The 23766-nt window shown below is 34.9% G+C and overlaps 1 protein-coding gene across 1 annotated transcript in view; it reads left to right on the top strand.

Annotated features, from left to right (window-relative positions):
• Window positions 1-23766, top strand: part of LOC111058157 (RNA cytidine acetyltransferase) — a 41678-nt gene that overhangs the window by 14450 nt on the left and 3462 nt on the right. Inside the window, exons 6-16 of the mRNA XM_039439305.1 lie at window positions 1319-1532; window positions 4373-4577; window positions 5636-5757; window positions 7797-7933; window positions 9505-9865; window positions 13293-13409; window positions 16155-16294; window positions 17309-17490; window positions 17651-17795; window positions 19920-20134; window positions 22238-22410. Coding sequence (XP_039295239.1) covers window positions 1319-1532; window positions 4373-4577; window positions 5636-5757; window positions 7797-7933; window positions 9505-9865; window positions 13293-13409; window positions 16155-16294; window positions 17309-17490; window positions 17651-17795; window positions 19920-20134; window positions 22238-22410 — 2011 coding nt within the window. The remainder of the gene's footprint in view (window positions 1-1318; window positions 1533-4372; window positions 4578-5635; window positions 5758-7796; window positions 7934-9504; window positions 9866-13292; window positions 13410-16154; window positions 16295-17308; window positions 17491-17650; window positions 17796-19919; window positions 20135-22237; window positions 22411-23766) is intronic.

Here is a 23766-nt window from a genome sequence, read left to right as displayed (position 1 = left end):
GACCAAACGCGGACACTAATACTGATGAGTGAGAATCCGTCTCAAATATTCATTTTTCCATTCATATTTATTTATGCACAGGCATTTTTTATATAGATATATTATAATAAGAATCTTTGGCTTCAAATTCTCTGAAGTTACTCAATTATTTTTCAAGTTTGTGCTGATTGTTGAGAATAATTAATTCACTTTAATTCCAATCATAATATATTGTAAATCTCTATAGTGAGACTCACTTTAAACTATTAACATTTCTTATAAATTACATCAATACTTCCTCTGTTTTAAAACATGAATGTTATTCAGAGGAGTTCGACTCTTGAAGCTGTTAAACCTAGGGGAGTAGCAGGAGCATGGAGCTCAACTTATCTATCAATAACTTGTCAGCGCGACAAGAAACCAAATCGCACCCCATTCGACTAATTTTCTCGGTTTAAAGTAAATCATAATTCAAATTCAAATGTATTTTACACTACTAAATACATAATATCGGGGACCGAGCTTCGCTCTGGAGTACAAAAGCGTAAAGAATTTATTACAAAAGTAGAAATTATAATAACAATCATAGTTCATAAAGAAATGTTCTATCTAATCACAGTAAATTAAGATCAATTCCCAGAGGAATGCAAAAATTCCCTCACAAAGGCCCGGTTGCACAAAAGCTGGTTAAATTTTAATCCTGATCAATTTCACGTGTACCAAATCAGAGAAGACCATTTCAAAAAGATTGATCTACTGGATTTAATCAGGATTGAAAATAACCCGGATTTTTTGCAACCGGCACTAAGTACCTGATTGAATGATTACAAAAGTTCAACAGCTGAGTCCTAATTTTGACACAGTCTCAAACATGTACTCGCTCACTCACTTCCATCATCAACAGACGACGAAATAGTTATTATCAGCTGAATAATAGTTATCCTTTTAATGTCCTTCATCGAGTTTTCCCAGGGATGAGACCTAGTACAATCGAATTTTTAGATTATAAACCAACTATGGTCCGAATTTCGTGAGAATCGTTAGAGCCGTTTTCGAGATCCGGTGAAATACAAACATATGAACAGAAATTGCTCGTTCAATAGTATAGGATACAGAAAATCAAAATAGAGTCTAGCATGACAAATAGGCTACAATAATTCAACCAAATTCAACAATAGATTGTAAGTGAAACAACTACTGGCATAAGATTACTCTTGTTCGCCCGTGGATAATGTAAGACTATTGTCCCCTCCCGATCTTTATAGTGTGATATGTGACTGTCACTGTATGAATTAATATAATTTAATTAAATTAATTATTAATAAAATATTTGATGCAGGTTCCTGCTGTCGTTGTCTTCCTGCTCGCGTTGCCTTGTGGTTGATGATCAGCTGACTGTTCTCCCGATTTCGTCACATGTCCTCGACCTGTCACCTGTTGAGAAAGACCAGGCCGAAAAGGAATCCGACATTGAGCTGAAAAACCTGAAAGAAAGCCTGAGAGACACTCAGCCCGTCAGTGCGCTGCTTAATTGCTGCAAAACTCTTGATCAGGTAAAATTTATTATCTTATCTCAATAATTTCAGTTTATCGAACGACGTAGTACAGTACGCTTCCCGTAGCTTTGCCACCGTGACTTTGAAGCGGCATATAAGCAAGGTGTATGATATTCGTATAAGGTATATGATATTCGTATAAGGTATATGATATTCGTAAAAGGTATATGATTCACGTGGTGATATTCCTACTTTTAGAAAAACATGCTCCAGAGTACCTAGATCCCTAGATGGAGGAAGCACCCTGCAGAGTTGAGGTCCATGTTTTTGAACGGGTAGTATTATAGTCTAGTGGCCCTTCGGCGATAAGCAAAGCTACAGGGCCCGTACTATACCACCATTTTTGTTAAGAAATAATTTCAAAGTTCCCACTTTAGACTTCAGGGCTCGAGTCTTTGTTTGTTTATTAGAAGATAATTTTCATATGTTTTCAACTTTGAATTTTCCTACACAACATATTCTTTGTATCATCACACAGATTGAGTTTGTTGGACAATAAGATTGACAGAATCCGACATTGAATTGAAAAACTTTAAAGAGAGTTTGGGAGACACTCATCTCGTCAGTGCCTTCTTCAATTGCTGCAAAATAATTCGATCATGTAATATTGGTTACATCGTGGTGGTTTTATTACTTACATAAATCACCTATTTGCTAAATAGGATACATGTTTAATATCACTATATATCATGTTTAATGCTATAGATAGAATAATCACGAGAGGAGAAGATCACCTGAAAGTTCTATGCTAGATTCGCCGCTCCAATATGCTTTGGCTCATTTGAATACATGTATTACACTCTCAACATTCTCAGATACCTTCGCCGCTCCATTGGCCCATATGAATAAAACTAGAGCAAATGCTCATGAGCAAGAGCATGGAGCATAAGGTTTTGCTCATGAGCAAAAGGTAGAAGCAAAAGCATTATTTGCTCATTTTTATATGAATAAGCTTTACCTTATACTCTTACCTTATGCTCCTGAACTCTGGAGCAGATGCTCACGTATTTTAAAGATTTTTCATCAGCTGGTTCGCTTTTATAGCCTTACATTGTTTTTATAGCTCACGGAAGCGCTAAATATGCAAGTAGGGTGCACCGCTTGTGTTTGCGTCGTCTGCTCTGTTTTTTATTTATGAATAGAGTTTTAGGTTAGTTGAATTTTGAAATAATAGCGTGAAAAATGTCATCTCTATAATAATCTTCAGCATATTCTTATAATATCAATAGCCTGTTTATAATCGTCTACACTCTCATCTTCTTAAATGCCTACTTCCTAATTTGTGATGGCTATCTTTATAACAGGTAGCTATCTTTTGTATTCATTCTTTTGTAGGGATAATGGCGATATATATCATGGTTGAATCTAAAAAGAGTTTTATAGTTCTCAACTATTGGTTGTGTTCGTATCTGGTATAGTTTCCTCTTCCTCATACGAATTAGTTGAGCCATTTTACTATGAGCAAAAGGTGATAAGCTGCTCTAGACTAGACTTACCTTTTTTGAAGCATTGGCTTCAAAAGTTGAGCAAATGCTCTAGTTTATTCATACAATTTTGAGCAAAAGCTTTTACTTTTGAGCAAATGCTCAAACTATTTTTTTGATGAGCATGAGCAAAAGCTTTTGCTCACGTTTATTCATAGAAAATGAAGCAAATGCTCTATATTTTAGAAGTATAAGCAAATGCTCAACTTTATTCATATTGCCCAATATGTTTTCACGTGTAAAACATCAGTCGATATTACTTTCAACACTCTCAGCTACCTTCTCTGGTATTTTGACCACTCCACTATTCAAAACATAGTTTGGAGGTGTCTTTTTTTGAAGGAACACATTTTTGAATGATTTGCTTTGTTGCAGGCCAAATACCAAAGCTGTTAGATTTTGTAGAATTGTGGTAGGATTAGATTAACGGAGGAGGTAGCTGTGAATGTCGAGAGTAATGTATGTTTTCAAGTGTATCAGAGCATAAAGGAGAGGTGAAGGTAGGGTAGAAGGTAGAAGGAAGCGGAGACATTTGGATTTATGTATTATTTGCTACACTCACAGCTACCTTCTCTTCTACACTCTACTTTCACTTTACTATAGAGAAAGCCCTGATATAGAGAATTCTTTTACGAATGTTGAAAAGCTATGAACTTTGTGGTTAATGTTTCAAAACATATTGGGCGGCGACGGAAGGGTTGAAGGTATAAGGAAACTGCGGATACATTTAGATACATTCATTATTTTAATTTCAATTCAATTTATTTCACCAAAAACAATACAAAGATGTGAAAATTAAAAAGAAAAAACAATAATTATTATTTTAAATATCTATATCAACTATTTGTAAACACGGCTAGAGGCGAAGAACTACTGGCATAAGTGAAACTCTTGTTCGCCAATAGGAGTAGAGACTTATTAACTGTTTCTAAATCTTAAGCTAATAATTCAAAATGGAATCTTTTTATGCAAACAATTGAAAGTATATTTAAAATAAATGCTATCAATATTGTGAATTAATCCTGACAATAATGAATAGCTACCTTCACCACTCTTCAAGGTAGACTAGAAGGTAGAATGAAGTGTATACATCCATTTTGATAAATTCTTCATTTTCAACACCTTCGCTACACTCTACCTTCGCCGCTTCACTATGTTTTGTCCCCAAGTTTGAAGGTGCAGACTAAAGAAGGTGATTTCGAAGAGATTCATTTGAAGGTGCATTTTGTTGAATCCACTAAAGAAGGTGATTTTGCAATTCAAAAAAGGTTCATTTTGCAATTCAGTAGGTGATTTTGAAGTTATTTTATATTTGAAGGTGCATTTTGTTGAATGATTTGGCCTGTGTTTTAGGCGAAAGCGTTGCTGAAATTCGTGGAGGCGATTTCGGAGAAGACGCTGCGTTCAACTGTTAGCCTGACGGCCGCTAGAGGGCGTGGCAAGTCGGCGGCGCTTGGTCTGGCCGTCGCCGCTGCCGTAGGATTCAGTTATTCCAATATTTTCGTCACCTCGCCCTCCCCTGAAAACCTCAAAACGTTCTTCGAGTTTGTCTTCAAAGGTCAGCGAACACAAATAAAAATAAATAAGACATTCGTAAATAATTGAATATTAATTATACTATTATTTATCAAAGTTTGGGAGAAAAACAACAATTTTAAAAGTCATTGATTCTGTAGTACAGAATAGCATAGTGTAGAAACTTCTATTGGCTGGAAGAATTTTGAAATGTACAATTAATCTACTAATTAAACTATTAATGCTCAATTAATCTACTCCTTTGCATAGCACAAAGAATTTGCTTTTATACACATACGGGATAGGAAATTCACGAATGACGCATCATCACGTCTGAACTACTGGACTGATTAACTTGAAAGTTTGTGAATGGGTTGGCGTACGGGAATCAGCTGATAATTAGCCAATCGGAGAGCTTCCTACCCTGCCGACTCGTCTGAAAAAAGAACGCCACGCGTGGCTTTGACTTATTCTTACAATAAGTACATCATTAAATTGATCGGGAGAGGAAAAAATAAGATTATCTTGTGCTATTCCTCTCCCGAATTGAGATAAAATTACACCAAATCTGAAATAGGTTAAAAATATGTCTTGTAGCTCTTCACTTTCACAAAATTTTCAGTCCAAAAATGTTTTCACAGAGTAGATTTTTGAATTATACTGTGACTTTATCTATTTTGTCTTGAAAGGTGAGCGAAGCTGTGAAGTAAAGTTGAGTAGAATGTGATGAACTTCAATATATTCTTACAATATTGTACATGTGATCTATATTATTTTCTAATCGTTCAAATAGAATAGACTTTTATTGGTCATAAAATATTCACATGGACTTCGTCAATTTTTTAACTCTAAAAGTAAGTCAAAACAAACACAAAAACACTAAGATCAGTCAGTATCGGTACAATACAATAAAATATGAATCACATAAAACGATTCCAATCTATTCTAAAATAGTCATGTACGGTATACAAACATTCATCAATTAACATAGCTTTCAATATTTTTTTAAAATTGGGTGCATGTGAGTACTTTGCAAGTGGTCAGGTGTGGAGTTATATAATTTGATAGATGTGAAGTGCAAAATATTATTTTATTTCGAAGGATTCGACGCATTGGCGTATCAGGAGCACTTGGATTACAGCCTTGTGCAGTCAACCAATCCAGAGTACAACAAAGCGTTGGTTAGAGTCAATATTTTCAAGGATCATCGGCAAACAATTCAGGTAATTTGTTACCGAATTTTATTAATAAAACTAGAATACTATGAAAATTCAATCTTCAAACTGATTGAGAGTTTCTCTTTAGTTTTCAGTGCCTGGATACACAGAGAGCGATCTGCGAGCTTCAGTCAGAGCTGTCTTAGGCACAGAATACATACAGAATGGAAAGTCGGCTAGTATCCTGACGCCAAAATCCGCCACCTTGAAAAAAAGTCTAGCATTGTAACTGTAGCGGTGATTCTAATTTCTAACAAGGCGAGTCACGGGACGTGGTATTGATACACTCAAGTCTTGGCGTTTTGCTAAATGTTAAGATTGATACTTTCCATTCTGTATTTATTCTATGTCTTAAGTATAATATTATCTATATCTTAGATGTATATCCTCCTAAGGCCGCTCTGACGGCTGCCTGCAAATTGCTCTCTGTGTATCAAAGCTCTTAGGTTTTGGTGGAATAATGGTAGGTAACAATAGGATGAGCTATGACTGGATCCCCCAAACAGGCTCTACTGTATCAGCCATTTGGAAGATGAGATCGCGGACGTCCCAGGAAGAGATAGGATTATTTTAGAGACACAGAGGTTCGGAACAGGTTGTAATGCCTAACCCGTGAAAGGAAGAAGAAGAAGATGATGGTAGTTTTAAAAAAATGTAATGGCGTTTGGGTCTCGCTGTGCTAGATGTCTCTTCAAATATTTCATAGAACAATCATCGGGGTTTCTTTGTGAGAAAGTAAAGTGATAAATTATTGAAATATTAATATCAACATTCCAATGACTGTGAAATGGAAGTTGTTCCTTTTCTTTTCAATCACATAACATACAATCATAAAGTTTCTGACTTATGAGTTTTCCATTCATTGCGATGAACTTTTGTGTCCGATTTGATTCTTGTTCTTAATAAGACATTTATGAGTTGAAAATCAACTGTGTAGCCTATCACCTAGATCTGAAAGAAAATAACACAAGGATTGCCTTAGTATTTTATCTACCAATGTTTTGACATCAGTTGTTGTTTTTTGCGTGAATACATAGCCTAAATGTAATTATTGTTTTTCATAAAAACACTTCACTTAAATGGGATACTTTTGTACAAATTAAAAAACAATATAAAAATTTGTAGTACCCTTTATTATTGAAAACTTTAAAATATTTCAACGACTAGTTTCGACCATCTTAGGTCACTTTCAAGTTCAACTTGACTTGTTACTTTCCTTGCCCTATTACCGTAGGTAAGGAAAGTATTGCTTTCCCAAAAAATTTAAGGTACCCAAATTTCTATACGTTTCAAGGTCCCCTGAGTCCAAAAAAGTGGTTTTTGGGTATTGGTCTGTATGTGTGTGTGTGTATAAGTGTATGTGCGTCATTGTACATATCTCATCTCCCAATTAACGGAATGACTTGAAATTTGGAACTTAAGGTCCTTACACTATAAGTATCAGACACGAACAATTTCGATCAAATGCGATTCATGATGGCGGCTAAAATGGCGAAAATGTTGTCAAAAACAGGGTTTTTCGCGATTTTCTCGAAAAAAGCTCCAACGATTTTGATCAAATTTATACCTAAAATAGTCATTGATAAGCTATATCAACTGCCACAAGTCCCATATCTGTAAAAATTTCAGGAGCTCCGCCCCATCTATGCAAAGTTTGATTTTAGATTTCCAATTATCAGGTCTCAGATATAATTTAAACGAAAAATTTCGAGTGGAAAAGATTGAGCATGGAAATCTCTACAATAAATGTTCAGTAACATTTTCACCTAAAATTTAAAATAAGCTCGAAATTCGAGAAAATGTGATTATCCAATTGCAAACTGTTGGCAACTGTTGATTCTATTAAAATGATTCACTATGAAGAGATAGCAGACCTCGTGTGTCTCCAGCGTTATTGTACTGTCACCAGCTGGCAGATCTTTGAATAGTAGATTTGAAATGCGCGGGAACACTAGCGTCAGGTGATAAATTTTCATAACGGCAAGGAAAGTTGTGTGAGTGCGCCACTTCAGATTTTTTTAATTTATTGTTTTTTGTTTGTTTAGTATATTCATCCTACAGACGCCCATCATCTGAGTCAGGCAGAGTTGTTAGTGATTGATGAGGCAGCCGCTATACCGTTACCTTATGTCAGGAAAATGCTTGGACCCTATCTGGTCTTTCTGGCTTCTACTATCAACGGGTAAGACTAGCTTTATTTCAATGGTAATATGAGGGGCTTAGATGCAAAGGGGTCCAAGTGACATTTTTACAGAAATGGAGTGAAGGGATTTTTCTCAAAACTTGAAAAAACTCACTTGTACCCCTTTGCTTCTCAGCCCCTGAATTGTTATAATTTATTCAATGGTAATACTTTTCGAATGCTATCGAATACATTATTTATACATTGAATGATAAACTAGGTATTAGAGCCTTTAAATGAATGGATAAATATATTATATCAATTATTTATCCATTCATGTAAAAGCTCTAATGCCTAGTTAATCATTCAATGTATAAATAATAATATATTCGTTAGCATTCAAAAGGATTACCACTGAGAAAAGATAACATAAAAAGATATTCCATGGTATAGGGCCATGTTCCAAATTTCACCGTTAACTCAAGCCGATAGTCCACTTAGTTCTTTTTCGTGAAGCTAATGTGACGCTGGTAGTTACTCATAATGTGCCGTTCTTACAGTTTCACCCCGCCAAAACAGAAATAATGGACAGTAGTCAACTGTAATCGGCTTGAGTTGACAAAAAATAGGCTTGAAATTTGAAACACATACGACCTTTACCATGGGATATCTTCTTATGCTATCTTTTCTCTATGGTATATTACTTGACACATCAAAATTTCTCCACTTGTCGTTTAATATTGTTTCTCTTTTTTTTTCAAATGAAGTGTGATTTTTGAGTGTCAATTCCTCAATAATTGAAAAAGTATGTACTTTCCCTTGTAGGGCTGTAGGTAGAAATTTAGAAAATCATTCCATAATTTATTTATTTATGAATTGATAGATACAATATCATTCTCAGCTATGAATGATTGGGAAAGGAACAACAGGCTTAAAGCCCAAAACTGTTCCTTTCCCAAATTTAGATAGAAATTGTTCAGAAATAGGTCATGCTTACACTCAAATCTTTTTTTTAACACCTGGTCCTATCGGTTTCTTTTTTCCATCCTTCCCTTATTACTCTTCCCCCATCCCATCCTTTCATATCTACCGTCTATTTACTTTTCCTAATACCTTTTTCACCTTCTCAAGGATTGAAGGTTTTCCTAGTTCATGGATATCCATAGTTGGAAAAACCCTTCAATCTTCCATCCTTTTTTGCACCACTTTCTTTTTATTTTGTTTTAATGTGAATTGTTGTTGTTGTTGTTTGCATGTAATCTTTTTGTTATTCTCTGTATTGAACTTGTATGTGTGTGTGTAAAAAGAATGAAAATTGAAAAAAACTCACTTCATGATTTTTGTCCAATTTTAAGACCAAAATATTCATAATCTAGAAATTTAGAATTTAGAAAAGTTGAAAACCAAATTAAATAATAATACTTCACTGATAATAAATCATCATTGATAACTGAAAAATACTGTATTGATAATTGAAAATTATTTATATAATTTAATTGAAATAGAACATGAGAGGAGGGTACATGATAATTTCTATCTCATTCTTTCATCAGTGTATCATTTTTATTATCTTTGTATTGTTTTGCACTGCTAGTACTTGATTAATAAAATCTATTATTTGTTTTTTTTAGTTACGAAGGCACCGGTCGTTCCCTCTCCCTCAAACTGCTGCAACAACTGCGCAAACAAGCCGTGCCGCTGGGAGCGAATCCCGTCGCGGACTCCGGGACCGGCGCGGTGACGGGACGCAGTCTCCACGAAGTGAGTCTGTCGGAGTCGATTCGCTACAAGCCGGACGACAGTGTGGAGGCCTGGCTGACCGACTTGCTGTGTCTGGATGCGACCAGTGTGCAACCGATTCTGTCGGGGACTCCGCCCCCCGACTCCTGTGACCTCTACTACATCAACAGGGACACACTGTTCTGCTATCACAAGGCGTCCGAGGCCTTTCTGCAGAGGATTGTGGCGTTGTTTGTCGCTTCACATTACAAGGTAATTCATCTAATCTGATGTGTTCTTATGAGAGTTTTCACACATACTGCAGAGGATTGTGGCATTGTTTGTCGCTTCACATTACAAGGTAATACATTCAGTCTGCTGCATTCTAATTCATAAAGGATTATGGCCTTGTTTGTGGCTTCCCATTATAAGGTAATACATTCAATCTGAAGCAATCTAATTCATATAGTTGCATTCAATCTTCATTCCGAAAAATAATCGTTCATACGAGGGCTATGTACAAAGTAACAAACGTTTCCCTAGCGGCTTCAGACGAACCGTGTACTTTCAAGTACAGACGTTGTTTCATTGTTATATTCAAAAGTGGACTGTATGAAAATAGGTTTTCAAAAATAATACCAAACTGATATGAAAAGGGTTTAAATGTGAGCATAACAATGGTACTTCATGTAGTATGCAAATAATGAATGAATCATGAACTTACCACAGTGTAGAACCGTTGTTTTTCTGTTATTGATTGTGAGGTCCACGTTATAATGACAGTATTTGATCAACTTTGGTTTTGCTATCCTTGTCTATCATTCGACAAAGCCGGTGTTACTATCCTTTTCTAGGTCCACAATGATGACAATTATGTTTTTGACAGTGTAGAAATATAATTAATTAATGCAGAGAATCGGCATCGCTATTCTTCTATCTTTATCCACTGCTATTATAAGGTGGACCACACTATAGTGGTACTTGCAAAGACATAGGATGGGTGATTGGAAAGATGGAACACAAACCCCAGGAAGGGAAATACCTTCGTAACTAACTAATAAGTAATAAATATATAAGGAGGGTCCCTGCAAGGTTAAGAAAACCTGAGCGCAGAGGCCGAGTGTTGAAATTTTTTATAAATTAATAGGAAATATAAAAGGTTCTTAGATCAAAGTTAACTAAACGATTTTCATAGTATAACAATGTAAAAACTTTAATATTCATTATAATAATGTGGTAGTAAGAAAGGAGACAATAAAACTATGAAGATATGTAGAAGGAGATATAAAAACATTAAAATGTAGCTAATGGGAATAGCAAAAGCCAAGATGCAGAGCTCAGTTGATAAGAGACATGACAGAGTTAAGATCGGTACAGATCCAATTTTCTATACGTTTTTTAACATGCGCAAAATATAAGGAAGTGTACTATGTTATGAAAGAAAGATATGTCCGGAGATGGTGTGTACAGTTCAAAAAAGACCGCACCAGCGCTCATGACTAGGAGAAGAGTGGACGACCGAGCGTTGTCACAGATGAACTGGTTGCGGAAGTCGATCAGAAAATTCGGGAAAATCTCCGTTTTATAATAACGGAGCTTTTACTTTTTTTCCACACAGGTTTCAAGGAATTTGTTGTTTGAAATCGTCACGCAAAAGCTAGGTTACCACAAATTTCGTGCACGATTGGTGCCGAAAATGCTTACCGCCCTACATAAAGACCAGTGAATGGCAGCAATTACATTTTTGGAACCCTACCATCAAGATGGTTATTCATTATTCAGAGTGGCCACCTACCGGGAAAACCGGGAGAACCTTGAATTCCTTATGGCTTTACTAACCGGGTAAAATACCGTGAATTCCTCATGAATTTTTCCAATTACTCCTGAATTGTTCATAAATTTAAATTAATTTAGTAAAGAAGTGTACAGTAACAATAAACTCAAATAAAAAAATACTTGATGGTTAGCAATAATAATTGCTAAAAAAATATCTAAAAACATCGATATTCTTGTCCTGTCAAAAATTATCAATATATTTGGAAATTTAAATATGCTATTCGCAATTCGTCATTGAGGGTAAAACTGAAGATTTCCCTAATAAATTCATTACGAATGTATCTTGTTCCTCAAATATCGCGGATACTCTGCCTGGAAAATTTGAAAGTTTACTCTGAAAAACCGGGAATACTCATTAATTTTTTTCCTGAAATGGGTGGCCACCCTGTTATTAGACAATACATGGTTGCAACACGAGTCAAAATTACAGTCTATGGAATGGGATCACCCAATAATCCAAGAAGATGCCTGCAGACAGAAAGATTATGGTGAGTATGTTTTGGGATAGGCATGGTTTGCTTCTTAATGACTATCTCTTAATGACTATTCTCAATGATATCATAATGACTATAGGGTGGTCCAGGGGAAAGCTGCTGTTTGTCTCTATGCTGATGATGCAAACATCATCTTCTCGGGTGAATCCATTGAAGAGATTGAAGCAGCATCCGCTGTTGGCTTGTATTCCATTAATAAATTCCTAAATAATAGGAATCTTCTTTTAAACGCCAGCAAGTCTATTGTAGTTTCTTTTTCTATAAGGCAAAGAATTAATCATTGGTCCCCAAATGTTGAAATAAATGGCGAAACCTTAGAACTAGTGGATGGCACAAAATTCTTAGGCCTTGATATTGATAGCAGCTTATCATAGGATAAACATGTTTCTCAGGTTGTAAAAAAGATATCCCCCGGCCTTTTTGCTTTGCGGCAATTGACAGATATCTGCAGTATACAGACAATGAAATCCCTGTACCACTCTTTAATACATTCTCATCTGGCATACGGACTTGCTATCTATGGAAGTACAACCAAGAGTAACCTTGATAAGATATTATTACAACAAAAAAGAGCTCTCAGAATAATAATGAATTTAAAAAGATTAGACTCAGTAAAACTTGTTTTTCCACTGTTTGGAATCTTAACAATCTATGGGCAATATATTTTTGACGTAGTCATGTACTTTAAAAAATGCTCGTCAACAGGATCAAGAAACGAAACACATGGCTACAACACCAGATTTGGAAAGATCGAGGAGAGGCATAGATTGGATTTCTTTAAGAAAAAAAACACTTTTTATGGGGAGAAAATTTTTCAATATACTTCCTAGAGAGTTGAAAGAAATAGAGGAGGTTGAATGCCTACAAAAAAAATTAAAGGAATATTTGGTGGGACTATCTCTATACTCTTTGCAGGAGTATGTCAATTTGACTGTAAGATTTTAGAATCTTGTTTTTTATCAGAATTTTTGACTTCTGTATGTGTAAAGGATGATTTTGTGACGATATTAATAATTCTTTTTGTAATTTGACACTGTTCAGATGTATTTTGTGCATTTTGATGAATAAAGAAATTTTCAATTCAATCTTGATCGTGGTGCGATAATAAACTTTGAGCGGTACTGTGAGCAATTCAAAATAAACGTGGAGGTGAATTGACGTCCGAAGTTTTGTTTTTGTATGACAATGCCCGGCCTCACTTGGCAAATCGTACGCAAAATCTTCTTCGCTCATTCAAATCGGAGATTCATCTACCCCACAGTCCAGACCGTGCTCCACTTCCTCCCGAAAATGAATGCTTGGTTAACAGAACAGTGCTTTTGTGACGACGAGGGAAAAATTTATTAATCAAATTTGTTTCTATTTGACAGAACAGTCCCAACGACTTGCAGATGATGTCTGACGCTCCAGCTCACCATCTCTTCTGTCTTCTGGGACCTGTCAACCCTCAATCCAAGTCCCTTCCCGAGGTGTTGTGTGTCATTCAGGTATGCCAAATCAAGCATCAGCTTGACTCCTATCATTTGTTAATTTGAAGACTTGAAATTCAGTAGTACAATGTGCAATTTTGAAAATAAACATCCACAATTACAAAATTATATATATTCATAATGGTATAAAAACTCAAACTGATGTCTCATTATCTTAATAAATATCTTTTGTCTCTCATATATCTCACAATAAAACATGCTCTTGAACCAAACTTATCAACTTTTCATTGTCCATAGTTACAACTTTATAAAACAGAACAACTTCAAAACAAACAAGACTGTGAAACAATTTTAAGTTAGGAACTCTTTGTTGTCTCAGCTCGACTGGTTAGTTCCGGATAGAGCCGGAAAATCCCATTCAATTCGGATCGAAAAATTGAACGGCCGGAGACGGCCGTGCACGGCCGTATGAACCTGTTGCATTGGACGAGCATCTATTCCTTTCTTTGTTGGGGGATCGTTCGGTAGTTTTCGGTCGATGCTAGTTATAACATCAACCTTCAAAATTCAAAATTTTCAATTCATTATTCCTGGACCGAAAATCAAGTGACGAAGCAATGTGTGATTACATAACCTTAACTTTTGGACAACATTAGCATTTTATCAAAATTTTTAAAGAGAAATACAGGCTGTCTAGTTTTTCCTCCATAGTCATAATTGTATTATGATTATAGTGTTTTATACAATAAAATGAATGAATAGTTCGGATGAAAACGGTTCTAGTGGACGCCCCACCTTAAAAATAATGCATGTAATCAAATGTGACAGAATATATTGGAGCAGCGAAGATAGGGTAGAAAATACAAGGAAGCGGAGAAGTTTAGATACATGCATTATTTAAACTCTCTCAGCTACCTTCTCCGATACACTCTACCTTCGCCGCTTTACTATTTTGTGACCCTAAGGAGTGTTGTTGATACTCCAACATGTTAAAGTGTAAATTTATAATAAAATATTCCTCCAATATTGAACAAATATTTCTGACGTCCCTAATAGCTGTTAGTTAGGGATGGGTATCGATACATCGATGTTTAAAAAACATCGATGTTTCAACATCAAACATCGATGTTTACTGTTCTATGTTTTTCACTTATCGATGGTTTTACCTAGACATCGGTCATCCGATGTTTTTCCCAACTAAAATTAATTTTTCATTTAGGCTCTCTGTATTTTTATGTGAGACTGTTAGATACTCTTGTAGATTTACATAACTTCTGTAGCTCTTGTCAAGGTTAGATACTTATTTAGAATTAAATAAGAGGTCGGATTCTTCGTTTCTTAGGAAGAAACAGTTTTTTCTTATTGCAAGTGCTTTCCTCAACATACGTCCAACACCAATTAATCTAGCTCTGGAATAGAGGTCCTCGTATTGTAAGGAGTGTAGATATCCATATAAAAAACTTTAATCATTTCCATTACCTAAATAAAACTATCAGGTATTGAATGAATACGATATGAGTAATGATTGCTAAAATTAGCTTAGGATGAAATTCCAGACAGAATCTTCAAGGATATCGCGAGAGGTTTCTGACTTAACTATCTGACAAATCTTGTAAACTACCTATAATAGAGTTGATGTATCTTTCTAGTCACAACCTGACTTCAATTATTCGAAAGACTGTTACTTGAATACCACCTTAAAGTCCGAAATTGCTGTAATTCCAGTTAGTAACTGTTGAAATATTGGAACAATAGCTCCAGATAAAATTGTAGTCACTTTAGAAGTTTTTTAAGTATTTCGAGATTATGAAAAAATATACCAATGAATCAATCAACTTCCAAAATAATTGAGTTATATCTATACAAAATAATAAACTAATACTCTGTAAGCTTATTAACAGAAGTGTTGTGGGTTCAATCAAATTGATTTCGCCCCGTTTTATCAATTTTATCAAGAATAAGTGTAAAGTATCATATACTGTACATTGTATCATTTTCACTTTATTAATACTAATAAAAATCTATTCATTCATCGTTTCTGATGCTTTTGATTATTTATTTATTAAAAAAAATTAATTCTGAGATAAAAATTCCTAAGTGAAAAAAAGAAAATGGTAGCTATAAGGATAACTGCTGAGTTTTGGACACTTCAAATACGACATTTGTGGTCTCCTATCATCCAGGAACAATACCCTAGAATGTTCGACACTACTTCTGAAATACTCTGTATAATAGTCTTCGTAGTATCATCAATGTACGGCGATGTGTCGATGTTTAAAACATCGATGTTTACTGTTCGATGTTTTTCACTTATCGATGTTAAGGTGAAAAATACATCGATGTTCAAAACATCTATGTCTTGTCTTTTGATACCCATCCCTACTGTTAGTCAATCCGGATGTATCAAATTAAAATTATTCACTCGAAATTCATATAAAATATTTACAAAAATATGGAACGTCAAGATATAAGTGAACAAGATACTACTCACAAAAAGTACAGTAAGTTACTGGACCAAGTTCGCGAACAGGAGTCAGATACAAACTGCTATATAAGTAAGACTACGGATATATTCAAATTATCATTCAATATAGATGAAAATGTTGTAGCAGTAAAATTGATGTATCAATTTTCCTTTGTAGTGAATATTGTTCTTTGCGTTTGATTAATATTCCTAATTATTTAATAATCAAAGATTCTATTGTCATTCTATTCTGCTTTATGTTTTGATTCAATTCCTTATCTTCAACTTCGAAATTCTATCGTGTAGCTGTAATATTTGCTTACTTTGTTCCACCACAGGTATGTCTGGAAGGCGAAGTCTCAAAGAAATCGGTGTCTGAAGGTCTGTCGCAAGGCAAGCGGGCCTCAGGCGACCTGATACCCTGGACAGTGGCCCAACAGTACCAGGACAAGGATTTCCCCTCTCTGTCAGGAGCCAGGTACAAACACAGCTAACTAACAAAGATAGGAGACTAACTAATTTAGAGGAGAACATCAATGCTGAATAAAACAAGTTTGAGACAAGGTTGTCAAATTGTTGAAATTCACAATATTTTAGTCACATTTATTTTATTTATTCATATACACATCTGTATTAAGTTTGAATTCTCAGTGTATTGTCCTTTATGTATATTTAATATTCCCACATAGTTGCTGAAAACCTTATTCTACAGCTCATGCCGAAACTAAAACGCTAATTTCCGGATTCGCCAAGCTTGGTCAAGACATTTGAACATTGTCAAATCAGGTAGGATTACGCTTAACAATGAGAGCACTGGAGCATTTATGATTTCTTTGACAATAGTAATATAGTGAGGTCCACGTTATAATGGCAGTGGAGAAAGGTAGGAGAAAAACGTTGCCGAACCTCTGTCTTGTCAATGCCTTCTATAGACGGTAGCAGATACAGGTTTATTGATTTAATATTAACTGTTCATTCTCGTTTAAAATGATCAATTATATTTTATTAAGCAATAAATTAAATTTTTTAATGATTTCATAATGAATTTACATAATTAAGATGACATATTCTGTTAATTAATTATTAATTCTACATTGTTTAAAGACGATATGGCAACAGAGAAAAGCGAGAAAGAGATAGCGCTATCCGCTTTGTTGAATGAAAGACAAGGATAGCAATATCATTACTAATCAAACACTGCCATTATAACGTGGACCTCACTTTAGATAATTCCAGTGCACACTTGTAAATCATAAATCATACCCGGCTTGACAATGCTCATATGTCTTGACCGGGCTTGATGAATCCGGGCATATGTATTGGGGGTATTGTCTCCTCCAATTAAATTGTGTTATCTTCTTATTGTAATATCATACTCACTAGTGTAAGTATTTGATTCAAATTAGATTAAATTCTTATATATTTTCTTTGTAATGATTTGCGAATAAAATTGATTCGATTAAAATTAATTAATTAATTTTATTTTGATTAGGATTGTGAGGATCGCAACACACCCCGACTATCACGGCATGGGTTACGGCAGCCGAGCGTTGGCTCTGCTCAAGGACTACTATGAACTAAAGGTGCGAAACCTGGACGACAAAGTCGCATTGCCCGAAGATTGCATTGAGACCATTGATGATGAGGAGATGGGGCTGCTTGAGGAGAGATTGGGTGAGTTGGTGTCAAATTGGATTTTTTTCAATAATTTATTACATATTAGTTAGCATTTGAATTAATGCAATTTAATTTTAATTCAATAAAAACTCACATATGTTGTCAAATTCTACACAGTTTTATTTCAATATTTATTTTTGTTTTGTTATGTTTGCAGAGCCTCGTAAAAAGCTGCCGCCATTACTTCTGAAACTGAGTGAGCGTCCGGCTGAGCAGCTGCATTACATCGGCGTCTCCTACGGATTGACTGCTCAACTCCTCAAGTTCTGGAAGAAAGCTGGATTTGTACCTGTCTACCTCAGGTAATCTCGATTTCCATTCATTTCTAGAACAAGGAAAACTACAGGCATTAAGCACAAATCAGTGTTCATTACAGTTAACAATCAAAATGAGTAATTACTCTTGAAGATAGAATGAAATAAAAATGATTAAGTACCCTTTAGTACCCCTTTGAAATGGTTCATTGAATTACCACAATATTATTAGAAGAATAAGACGTTGATTTTTTCATTTCCAATGCCACTTTATTTTTTCAAAATCAATTCAAATTACATAACCAGGTTCTCCTCCCATACAAACAAATTATTACCACAACATGTGTCGACTATTTATAGCCAGTGGGAACTTTCATTTCACTTTATCAATTATTGTAGCAGCCCTATAAGGAAAACCGCATTCTTACTCTTAAGATCTACTCTGAGAACATAGTATATTCATTGATTAATCATTTTATATTAAGCTAGCAATTTCTGTATTTTTATATCTGGTTATTTATATTATATCTGGTTATTTACGTTCAACGGATCTCGAAAGCGGCTCTAACGATTTTCACGAAATTTGGAACATAGTAGGTTTATGATATAAAAATTCGATTGCACTAGGTCTCATCCTTGGGAAAACTCGCTGAACGACATTAAAAGGATAATTCATTGACTGAAACAGCTGTGGGTAGTAAAAAAGTGAGTGAGCGAGTGAGTATGTGAAAAATCAAAATATCGCATCCCCGAAATTCATAAGATGACTTATAGCCAGCTGTGAAATACTAGTAGTTCTGTGAACAGTAGACCTCACGCAGTATTCTCATCCTCAAGTACCTGATTGAAACTATAGACCTTATGGAAATACAGCAATAGACTGGTTTCTCCACACATCTGTGTAATCACTTGTCAGCTGATGAATAATTCTATAATCTGATTTTTACTCTAATATTTGCTTATGAAGGAGGCTCCTTTTTCCTTTTATATTATCCTTGAAATACAAAATATCCAAAAACCTTGTATATACGTCGACGCGCAATTAAAAAAGGAATATACCTGTCAAATTTCATGAAAATCTATTACCGCGTTTCGCCGTAAATGCGCAACATATAAACATTTAAACATTAAGAGAAATGCCAAACCGTCGACTTAAATCTTAGACCTCACTTCGCTCGGTCAGTAAACACGATCATTTTAGAGAATTGTGTTCTGTTTTTCAATAAATAAAAATAACGAGCGAAGCTCGGTGCCCCGATATTATAATACAAACCATACAAGAGTGAACAACAGACTGTGCCCAATACTACTTGCTCTTCTTCCAAATTTTTATAAAAAATATTAACAAATTCCGAAAAATGTGTGTGGCTCCTTTTCCTTTTATCTTCTACGCTTCGTACCCTACCTCCGCCACTCTACTATGCTCTGATACATTTGAATACATGCATCACATTCTAACACTCATCTACCTTCTCTGCTACACTCTACCTCCGCCGCTCCACCATGTTTTCACACTTATAAACCCATTTAAAGTAATTAACTCAACTTCCTCAATCAGAATTATCTCCCGTTAGTTATCAAGCTCAGTTGCAATTGTATCAATACATACTTCAATCTATCAATAATTATTGTTTATTTTAATATCTGTTGTCTGGTCCAAGAACTAACTATTAAAGACAATGGACAGAATTCTGTTAATTTTAACTGTGATAACTTCCAATTGAAGACGTTCACCTCTTCTCCGATTGGTTTTCGAGGCATTTAACTGTCATTTAATAACCGTTAAAATTAATTTTCATGCATCCGGGCCAATTTCAGTTGACTTTGGTAATTCTGCACCAAGATGTCGATGTCGACCCATTTTTTCTAAAAAAAATCAATATAAATTGTTTTTGATTGTGTTTCAGACTGATAACAAATGATCTTGAATACGATAGTTAATGATCCATTTTTCTGAACAATTCGCTATAAATTGTTTATTTTTTATTGTGTTAAGAAAGATAACAAACGAGCTTAAATAAAATAGTCAATTATCAATTTCTCTGATCAATTCACTACAAATTGATTATTTTGTATTGTGTTTCAGACAGATAACAAACGATCTTAAATACGATAGGTAGAAATCCATTTTCTCTGAAAAAATCACTGTAAATTGATTTGTGTGTGTTCCAGACAAACAACAAACGACCTGACAGGCGAACACAGCTGCATTATGCTATGCACTTTGCACTCGGATGACAACCCTGTGCCTGACTCCTGGCTGCCTGAGTTTTGGGCCGATTTCAGGAGAAGATTCCTCTCTCTGTTGTCGTTTCAGTTCAGGAACTTCGAAACGTCGCTCGCCTTGGCTGTCATTGTTAACAAGTCTATCAAGCTTAACATGCAGGGTGAGCTCTTTTTTCTGGTTATTTATTTAGTCATGTATAATTATTATACTTATAATATACATGCTTATGCTTTTTTCAGGCCCAGTTCAGTAATAAAATACACATAAGAACTGTTTTGGCCTGATTGACCGGGAGACATAATGTGTCCGGTCAGGAAGAATGAGAAGGCACAAATGGCTTATACCCAAAACTGTCGCTTTTCAAATTTATACTTCAGTCCAAATCGAAATCGAGGTTAAGCTACTATCACTTATTACAATTTTATCACATTATCTATACAATTACAAATCATAAGATTAAACAAGCGAGTACCCACTTTTGACTAGAGGCTCGAGTCGTTGTCCGTTTGTGGTTTGTTTATTTGTACGCTCGACGATTTACTTTCGAATGCTTTCATCAATGAACTTTTCATTTTTCAACGCATATTCTTTGAACCATCATACAGATCGATGTCGTTGGTCAACGAAATTGACTAACTTCTTCTTCCTTTCTATACTGAGACCCACATTATAATGGCAGTGGAGGAAGATAGGAGAAAAACGTTGCCGATCTTCTATCTTGTCAATGCCTTCTATAGACGGTAGCTGATACAGGTTTATTGAATATTAACTGTTCATTCTCTACTAAATAATCAATTATATTTTATTAAGCAAGAAATTTCATAATGAATTTTGATAATTAATTGTATTTTGTTAATTATTAATTCTACATTGTTAAAAGGCGATCTGGCTACAAAGCAAAGCGAGAAAGAGATAGCGCTATCCGCTTTGTTGAATGATAGACAAGATTAGCAATACCATTGCTAATCAAACACTGCCATTATAACGTGGAACTCACTATAGCGATTACCTACTTCTGACTAGAGGCTCGAGTCGTTGTCCGTTTGTGGTTTGTTTGTTTGTATGCTCGACGATTTACTTTCGAATGCTTTCATCAATCAACTTACAATTCTCAACGCATATTCTTTGAACCATTATACAGATCGAGTTTGTTGGCCAACGAAATTGACTCACTCCTTCCTCCTTTTCGAGGATATAACTGGATAACATGTGCATTAAGAAAGTGCATGAGAAGAAAAATGTTCGCCACACTAGAACGTATTGAGCTGTTTTCTGACTTCATAAGGTGGTCGAAAGAAATCAGTTTTCGACGAGATTACCTTGAGGCCCGAAAATGTATTTTTTACCACCCTATTGCCGTAATTGCTCCTAGGGTGGAAAAGAAAATGGCCTTTAATAACAGCTGATAGTGCTAGATCAAGTAAATTTCAATTCGTCAAGATCTCAAGTTCAATTTTGTCAAGTTTTCTGTTCGTCGTTTGTTTATTGATGTGGCAAGAAATATGGTTCGCAACTCGGGCAACAATGTAATTCATCATTGCAAACCACAAATCATCTATCAGCTGGATTATTGATTGCATGAAATTAATTACCTAATTTAATTTTATATATTTATTTTGACTTTTCGCTGCTTTCAGTAGAACAGGTGGAAGAATATCAGCGGCATTTTGAGAGAGTTCTCTAGCCTCGAGGGGCTCACTAGTTTATCTATCTATTCATAAAATTGAAATTATATAATTATGATCAGAGAGATCAAAAAGCTTAGCGCAAACTGTTTATTTATTTATTTATTAGATAGAGCGAACAATACAATAGTCGGAAAAGAAAAAACAGGCTATTGCCCAAAACTTCTTCAATTTCCTGATTTTGTCACAAATCGTCCAAATATTATGTAGATTATGTTCACTTCAATTTCAACACCAAATCTTCAACCTGTTCTTCCAAATACTGATTAATTTTTATACAAGCTGCATGCTTTCTTATGACTTCAGAACTAAGAATTTATTTCAACTGTCTGATACAAATTTTGATACATTCTCCAGGAAATTGGTTATGACTTAACTGCTAAGAATCTACTCCAATAGTTTTTTTTTCAGTTCGTAGATATGTTTAATTTGTGATGCAAATCCTTATTCGAAATATTGTGATTATTGATGGGTTTGATAATGTTGGTACTTGCTATCTCAGTTCTGTATCTTCAACTTTTAATATTTTAATTAACTCCTGTTAGTGGAAATCTTTATTATGAATTTATTTGTTGCAGTTCTGAAAAAGCAGGAGCTCGACATACATCTGACGAAATACGATTTGAAACGTTTGGAGATGTATTCGAACAACCTGGTGGACTACCATCTTATCATGGATCTGGTACCAACATTGGCCAAAATTTTCTTCCTGAATCAGATGGGAGAAACACATCTGTCGGCTGTGCAATCTGTACGTTCAATTTCAGTGTTTATTTTCATTTCAAGGTTATTTTTAATTTTGTAATGATTGATTCATTTTAAAACTTGATAAATCTATTAAGGGTTGAAACATAGTGGAGCGGCAAAGGTAGAGAATATCAGAGCAGGTAGCTGAGAGTGTAGAATATAAGGGCCAAGCCACACGAATCTTTTTTTTACGGCAGGGCAGGAAGCTCTCCGATTGGCTGATTATCAGTTGATTCCCGAACACCAAACCAATCAGCCTATCGGATAACTTCCTGCCCTGCCGACTCGTCTAAAAACGCTTTATGTGGCTTGGCCCTACTGCATGTATCTAAATGTTTCCGCTTTCTACTATCTTCTACCCTACCTTCGCTACTCCACTATGTTTTGACCCTAATGAGAATTGAACTAAATTCCTGTTTCCAATAAAGGTTCTGATCTGTTGAGGAAACGAATGGTATTGTATTTTTATAAAAGTTACAACGTGTGAACACGTCCATAAAAGCCAATAAGATACTTTTTCTATCCAGCGAAAAATAATTACCACTTACTGTATAACATGAAATCCTTATGCTTTCCTGACCAAACGATACACAAGACATCAAAGAAACTGGAAATTTACAGTGTATGTATGTAGACATTTGAGACTTATGAGCTTTATATGTGTTGTGTATTTGCCATACGCTTAATAATACTTTTAATTTAATACTACAAAACTAACTGAATACGATTTGTAGTGAAGCTTCAATAACTTCATTCAACCTAATATTTGAAGAATACACTACTAGATAATACAATATTACAGTGAAGATTAAATAAAGTAATATTTAGTGATACTCTAATGCCTCTTGAAAATGTTCTGTAGTGCTATGATGTAGTTTATTTCAGATTTTTATAAATTAAATAATATTTATATAGAGAAAAAATACTAGTTTACTTGTTCGTCATATATGGAATTGCATGAAGGGAGCAACGCTCCCACAGTATATGATACGACAAACTGTAATCTAATATATTACTAATATCCTTCATCTAATAATAATTTCACTATGTCTACTCAAAGCATACGATTTAATAGTAAGGACCCAGTGTGATTGTTTACCACATGGACATGTGGAGCAGTCACTCTGGTTAAAACGCTTGTCACTCTTCCTTGGAGGTTGGAGCCCAGGAGAAGTCAAGCAAAACCTCAAACAGGAAAATATATACAGAGTGGCTCATAAGTCAGTTGACGGTAGCAATTTTTAAGATCAGCTGTTGTTACAAACCAAACCACAGCTGTTTATGTTTGTTTACCACAGTTTAGTTTGAGGTTATGTTTGATGGTTTTTCGTGATAGTACAGTGGACTCTGGTTACAACGT

Source organism: Nilaparvata lugens, chromosome 12 (assembly GCF_014356525.2).
Source record: "Nilaparvata lugens isolate BPH chromosome 12, ASM1435652v1, whole genome shotgun sequence".
Taxonomy (NCBI): domain Eukaryota; kingdom Metazoa; phylum Arthropoda; class Insecta; order Hemiptera; family Delphacidae; genus Nilaparvata; species Nilaparvata lugens.
This window is presented reverse-complemented; position numbering and strand designations above follow the sequence as displayed.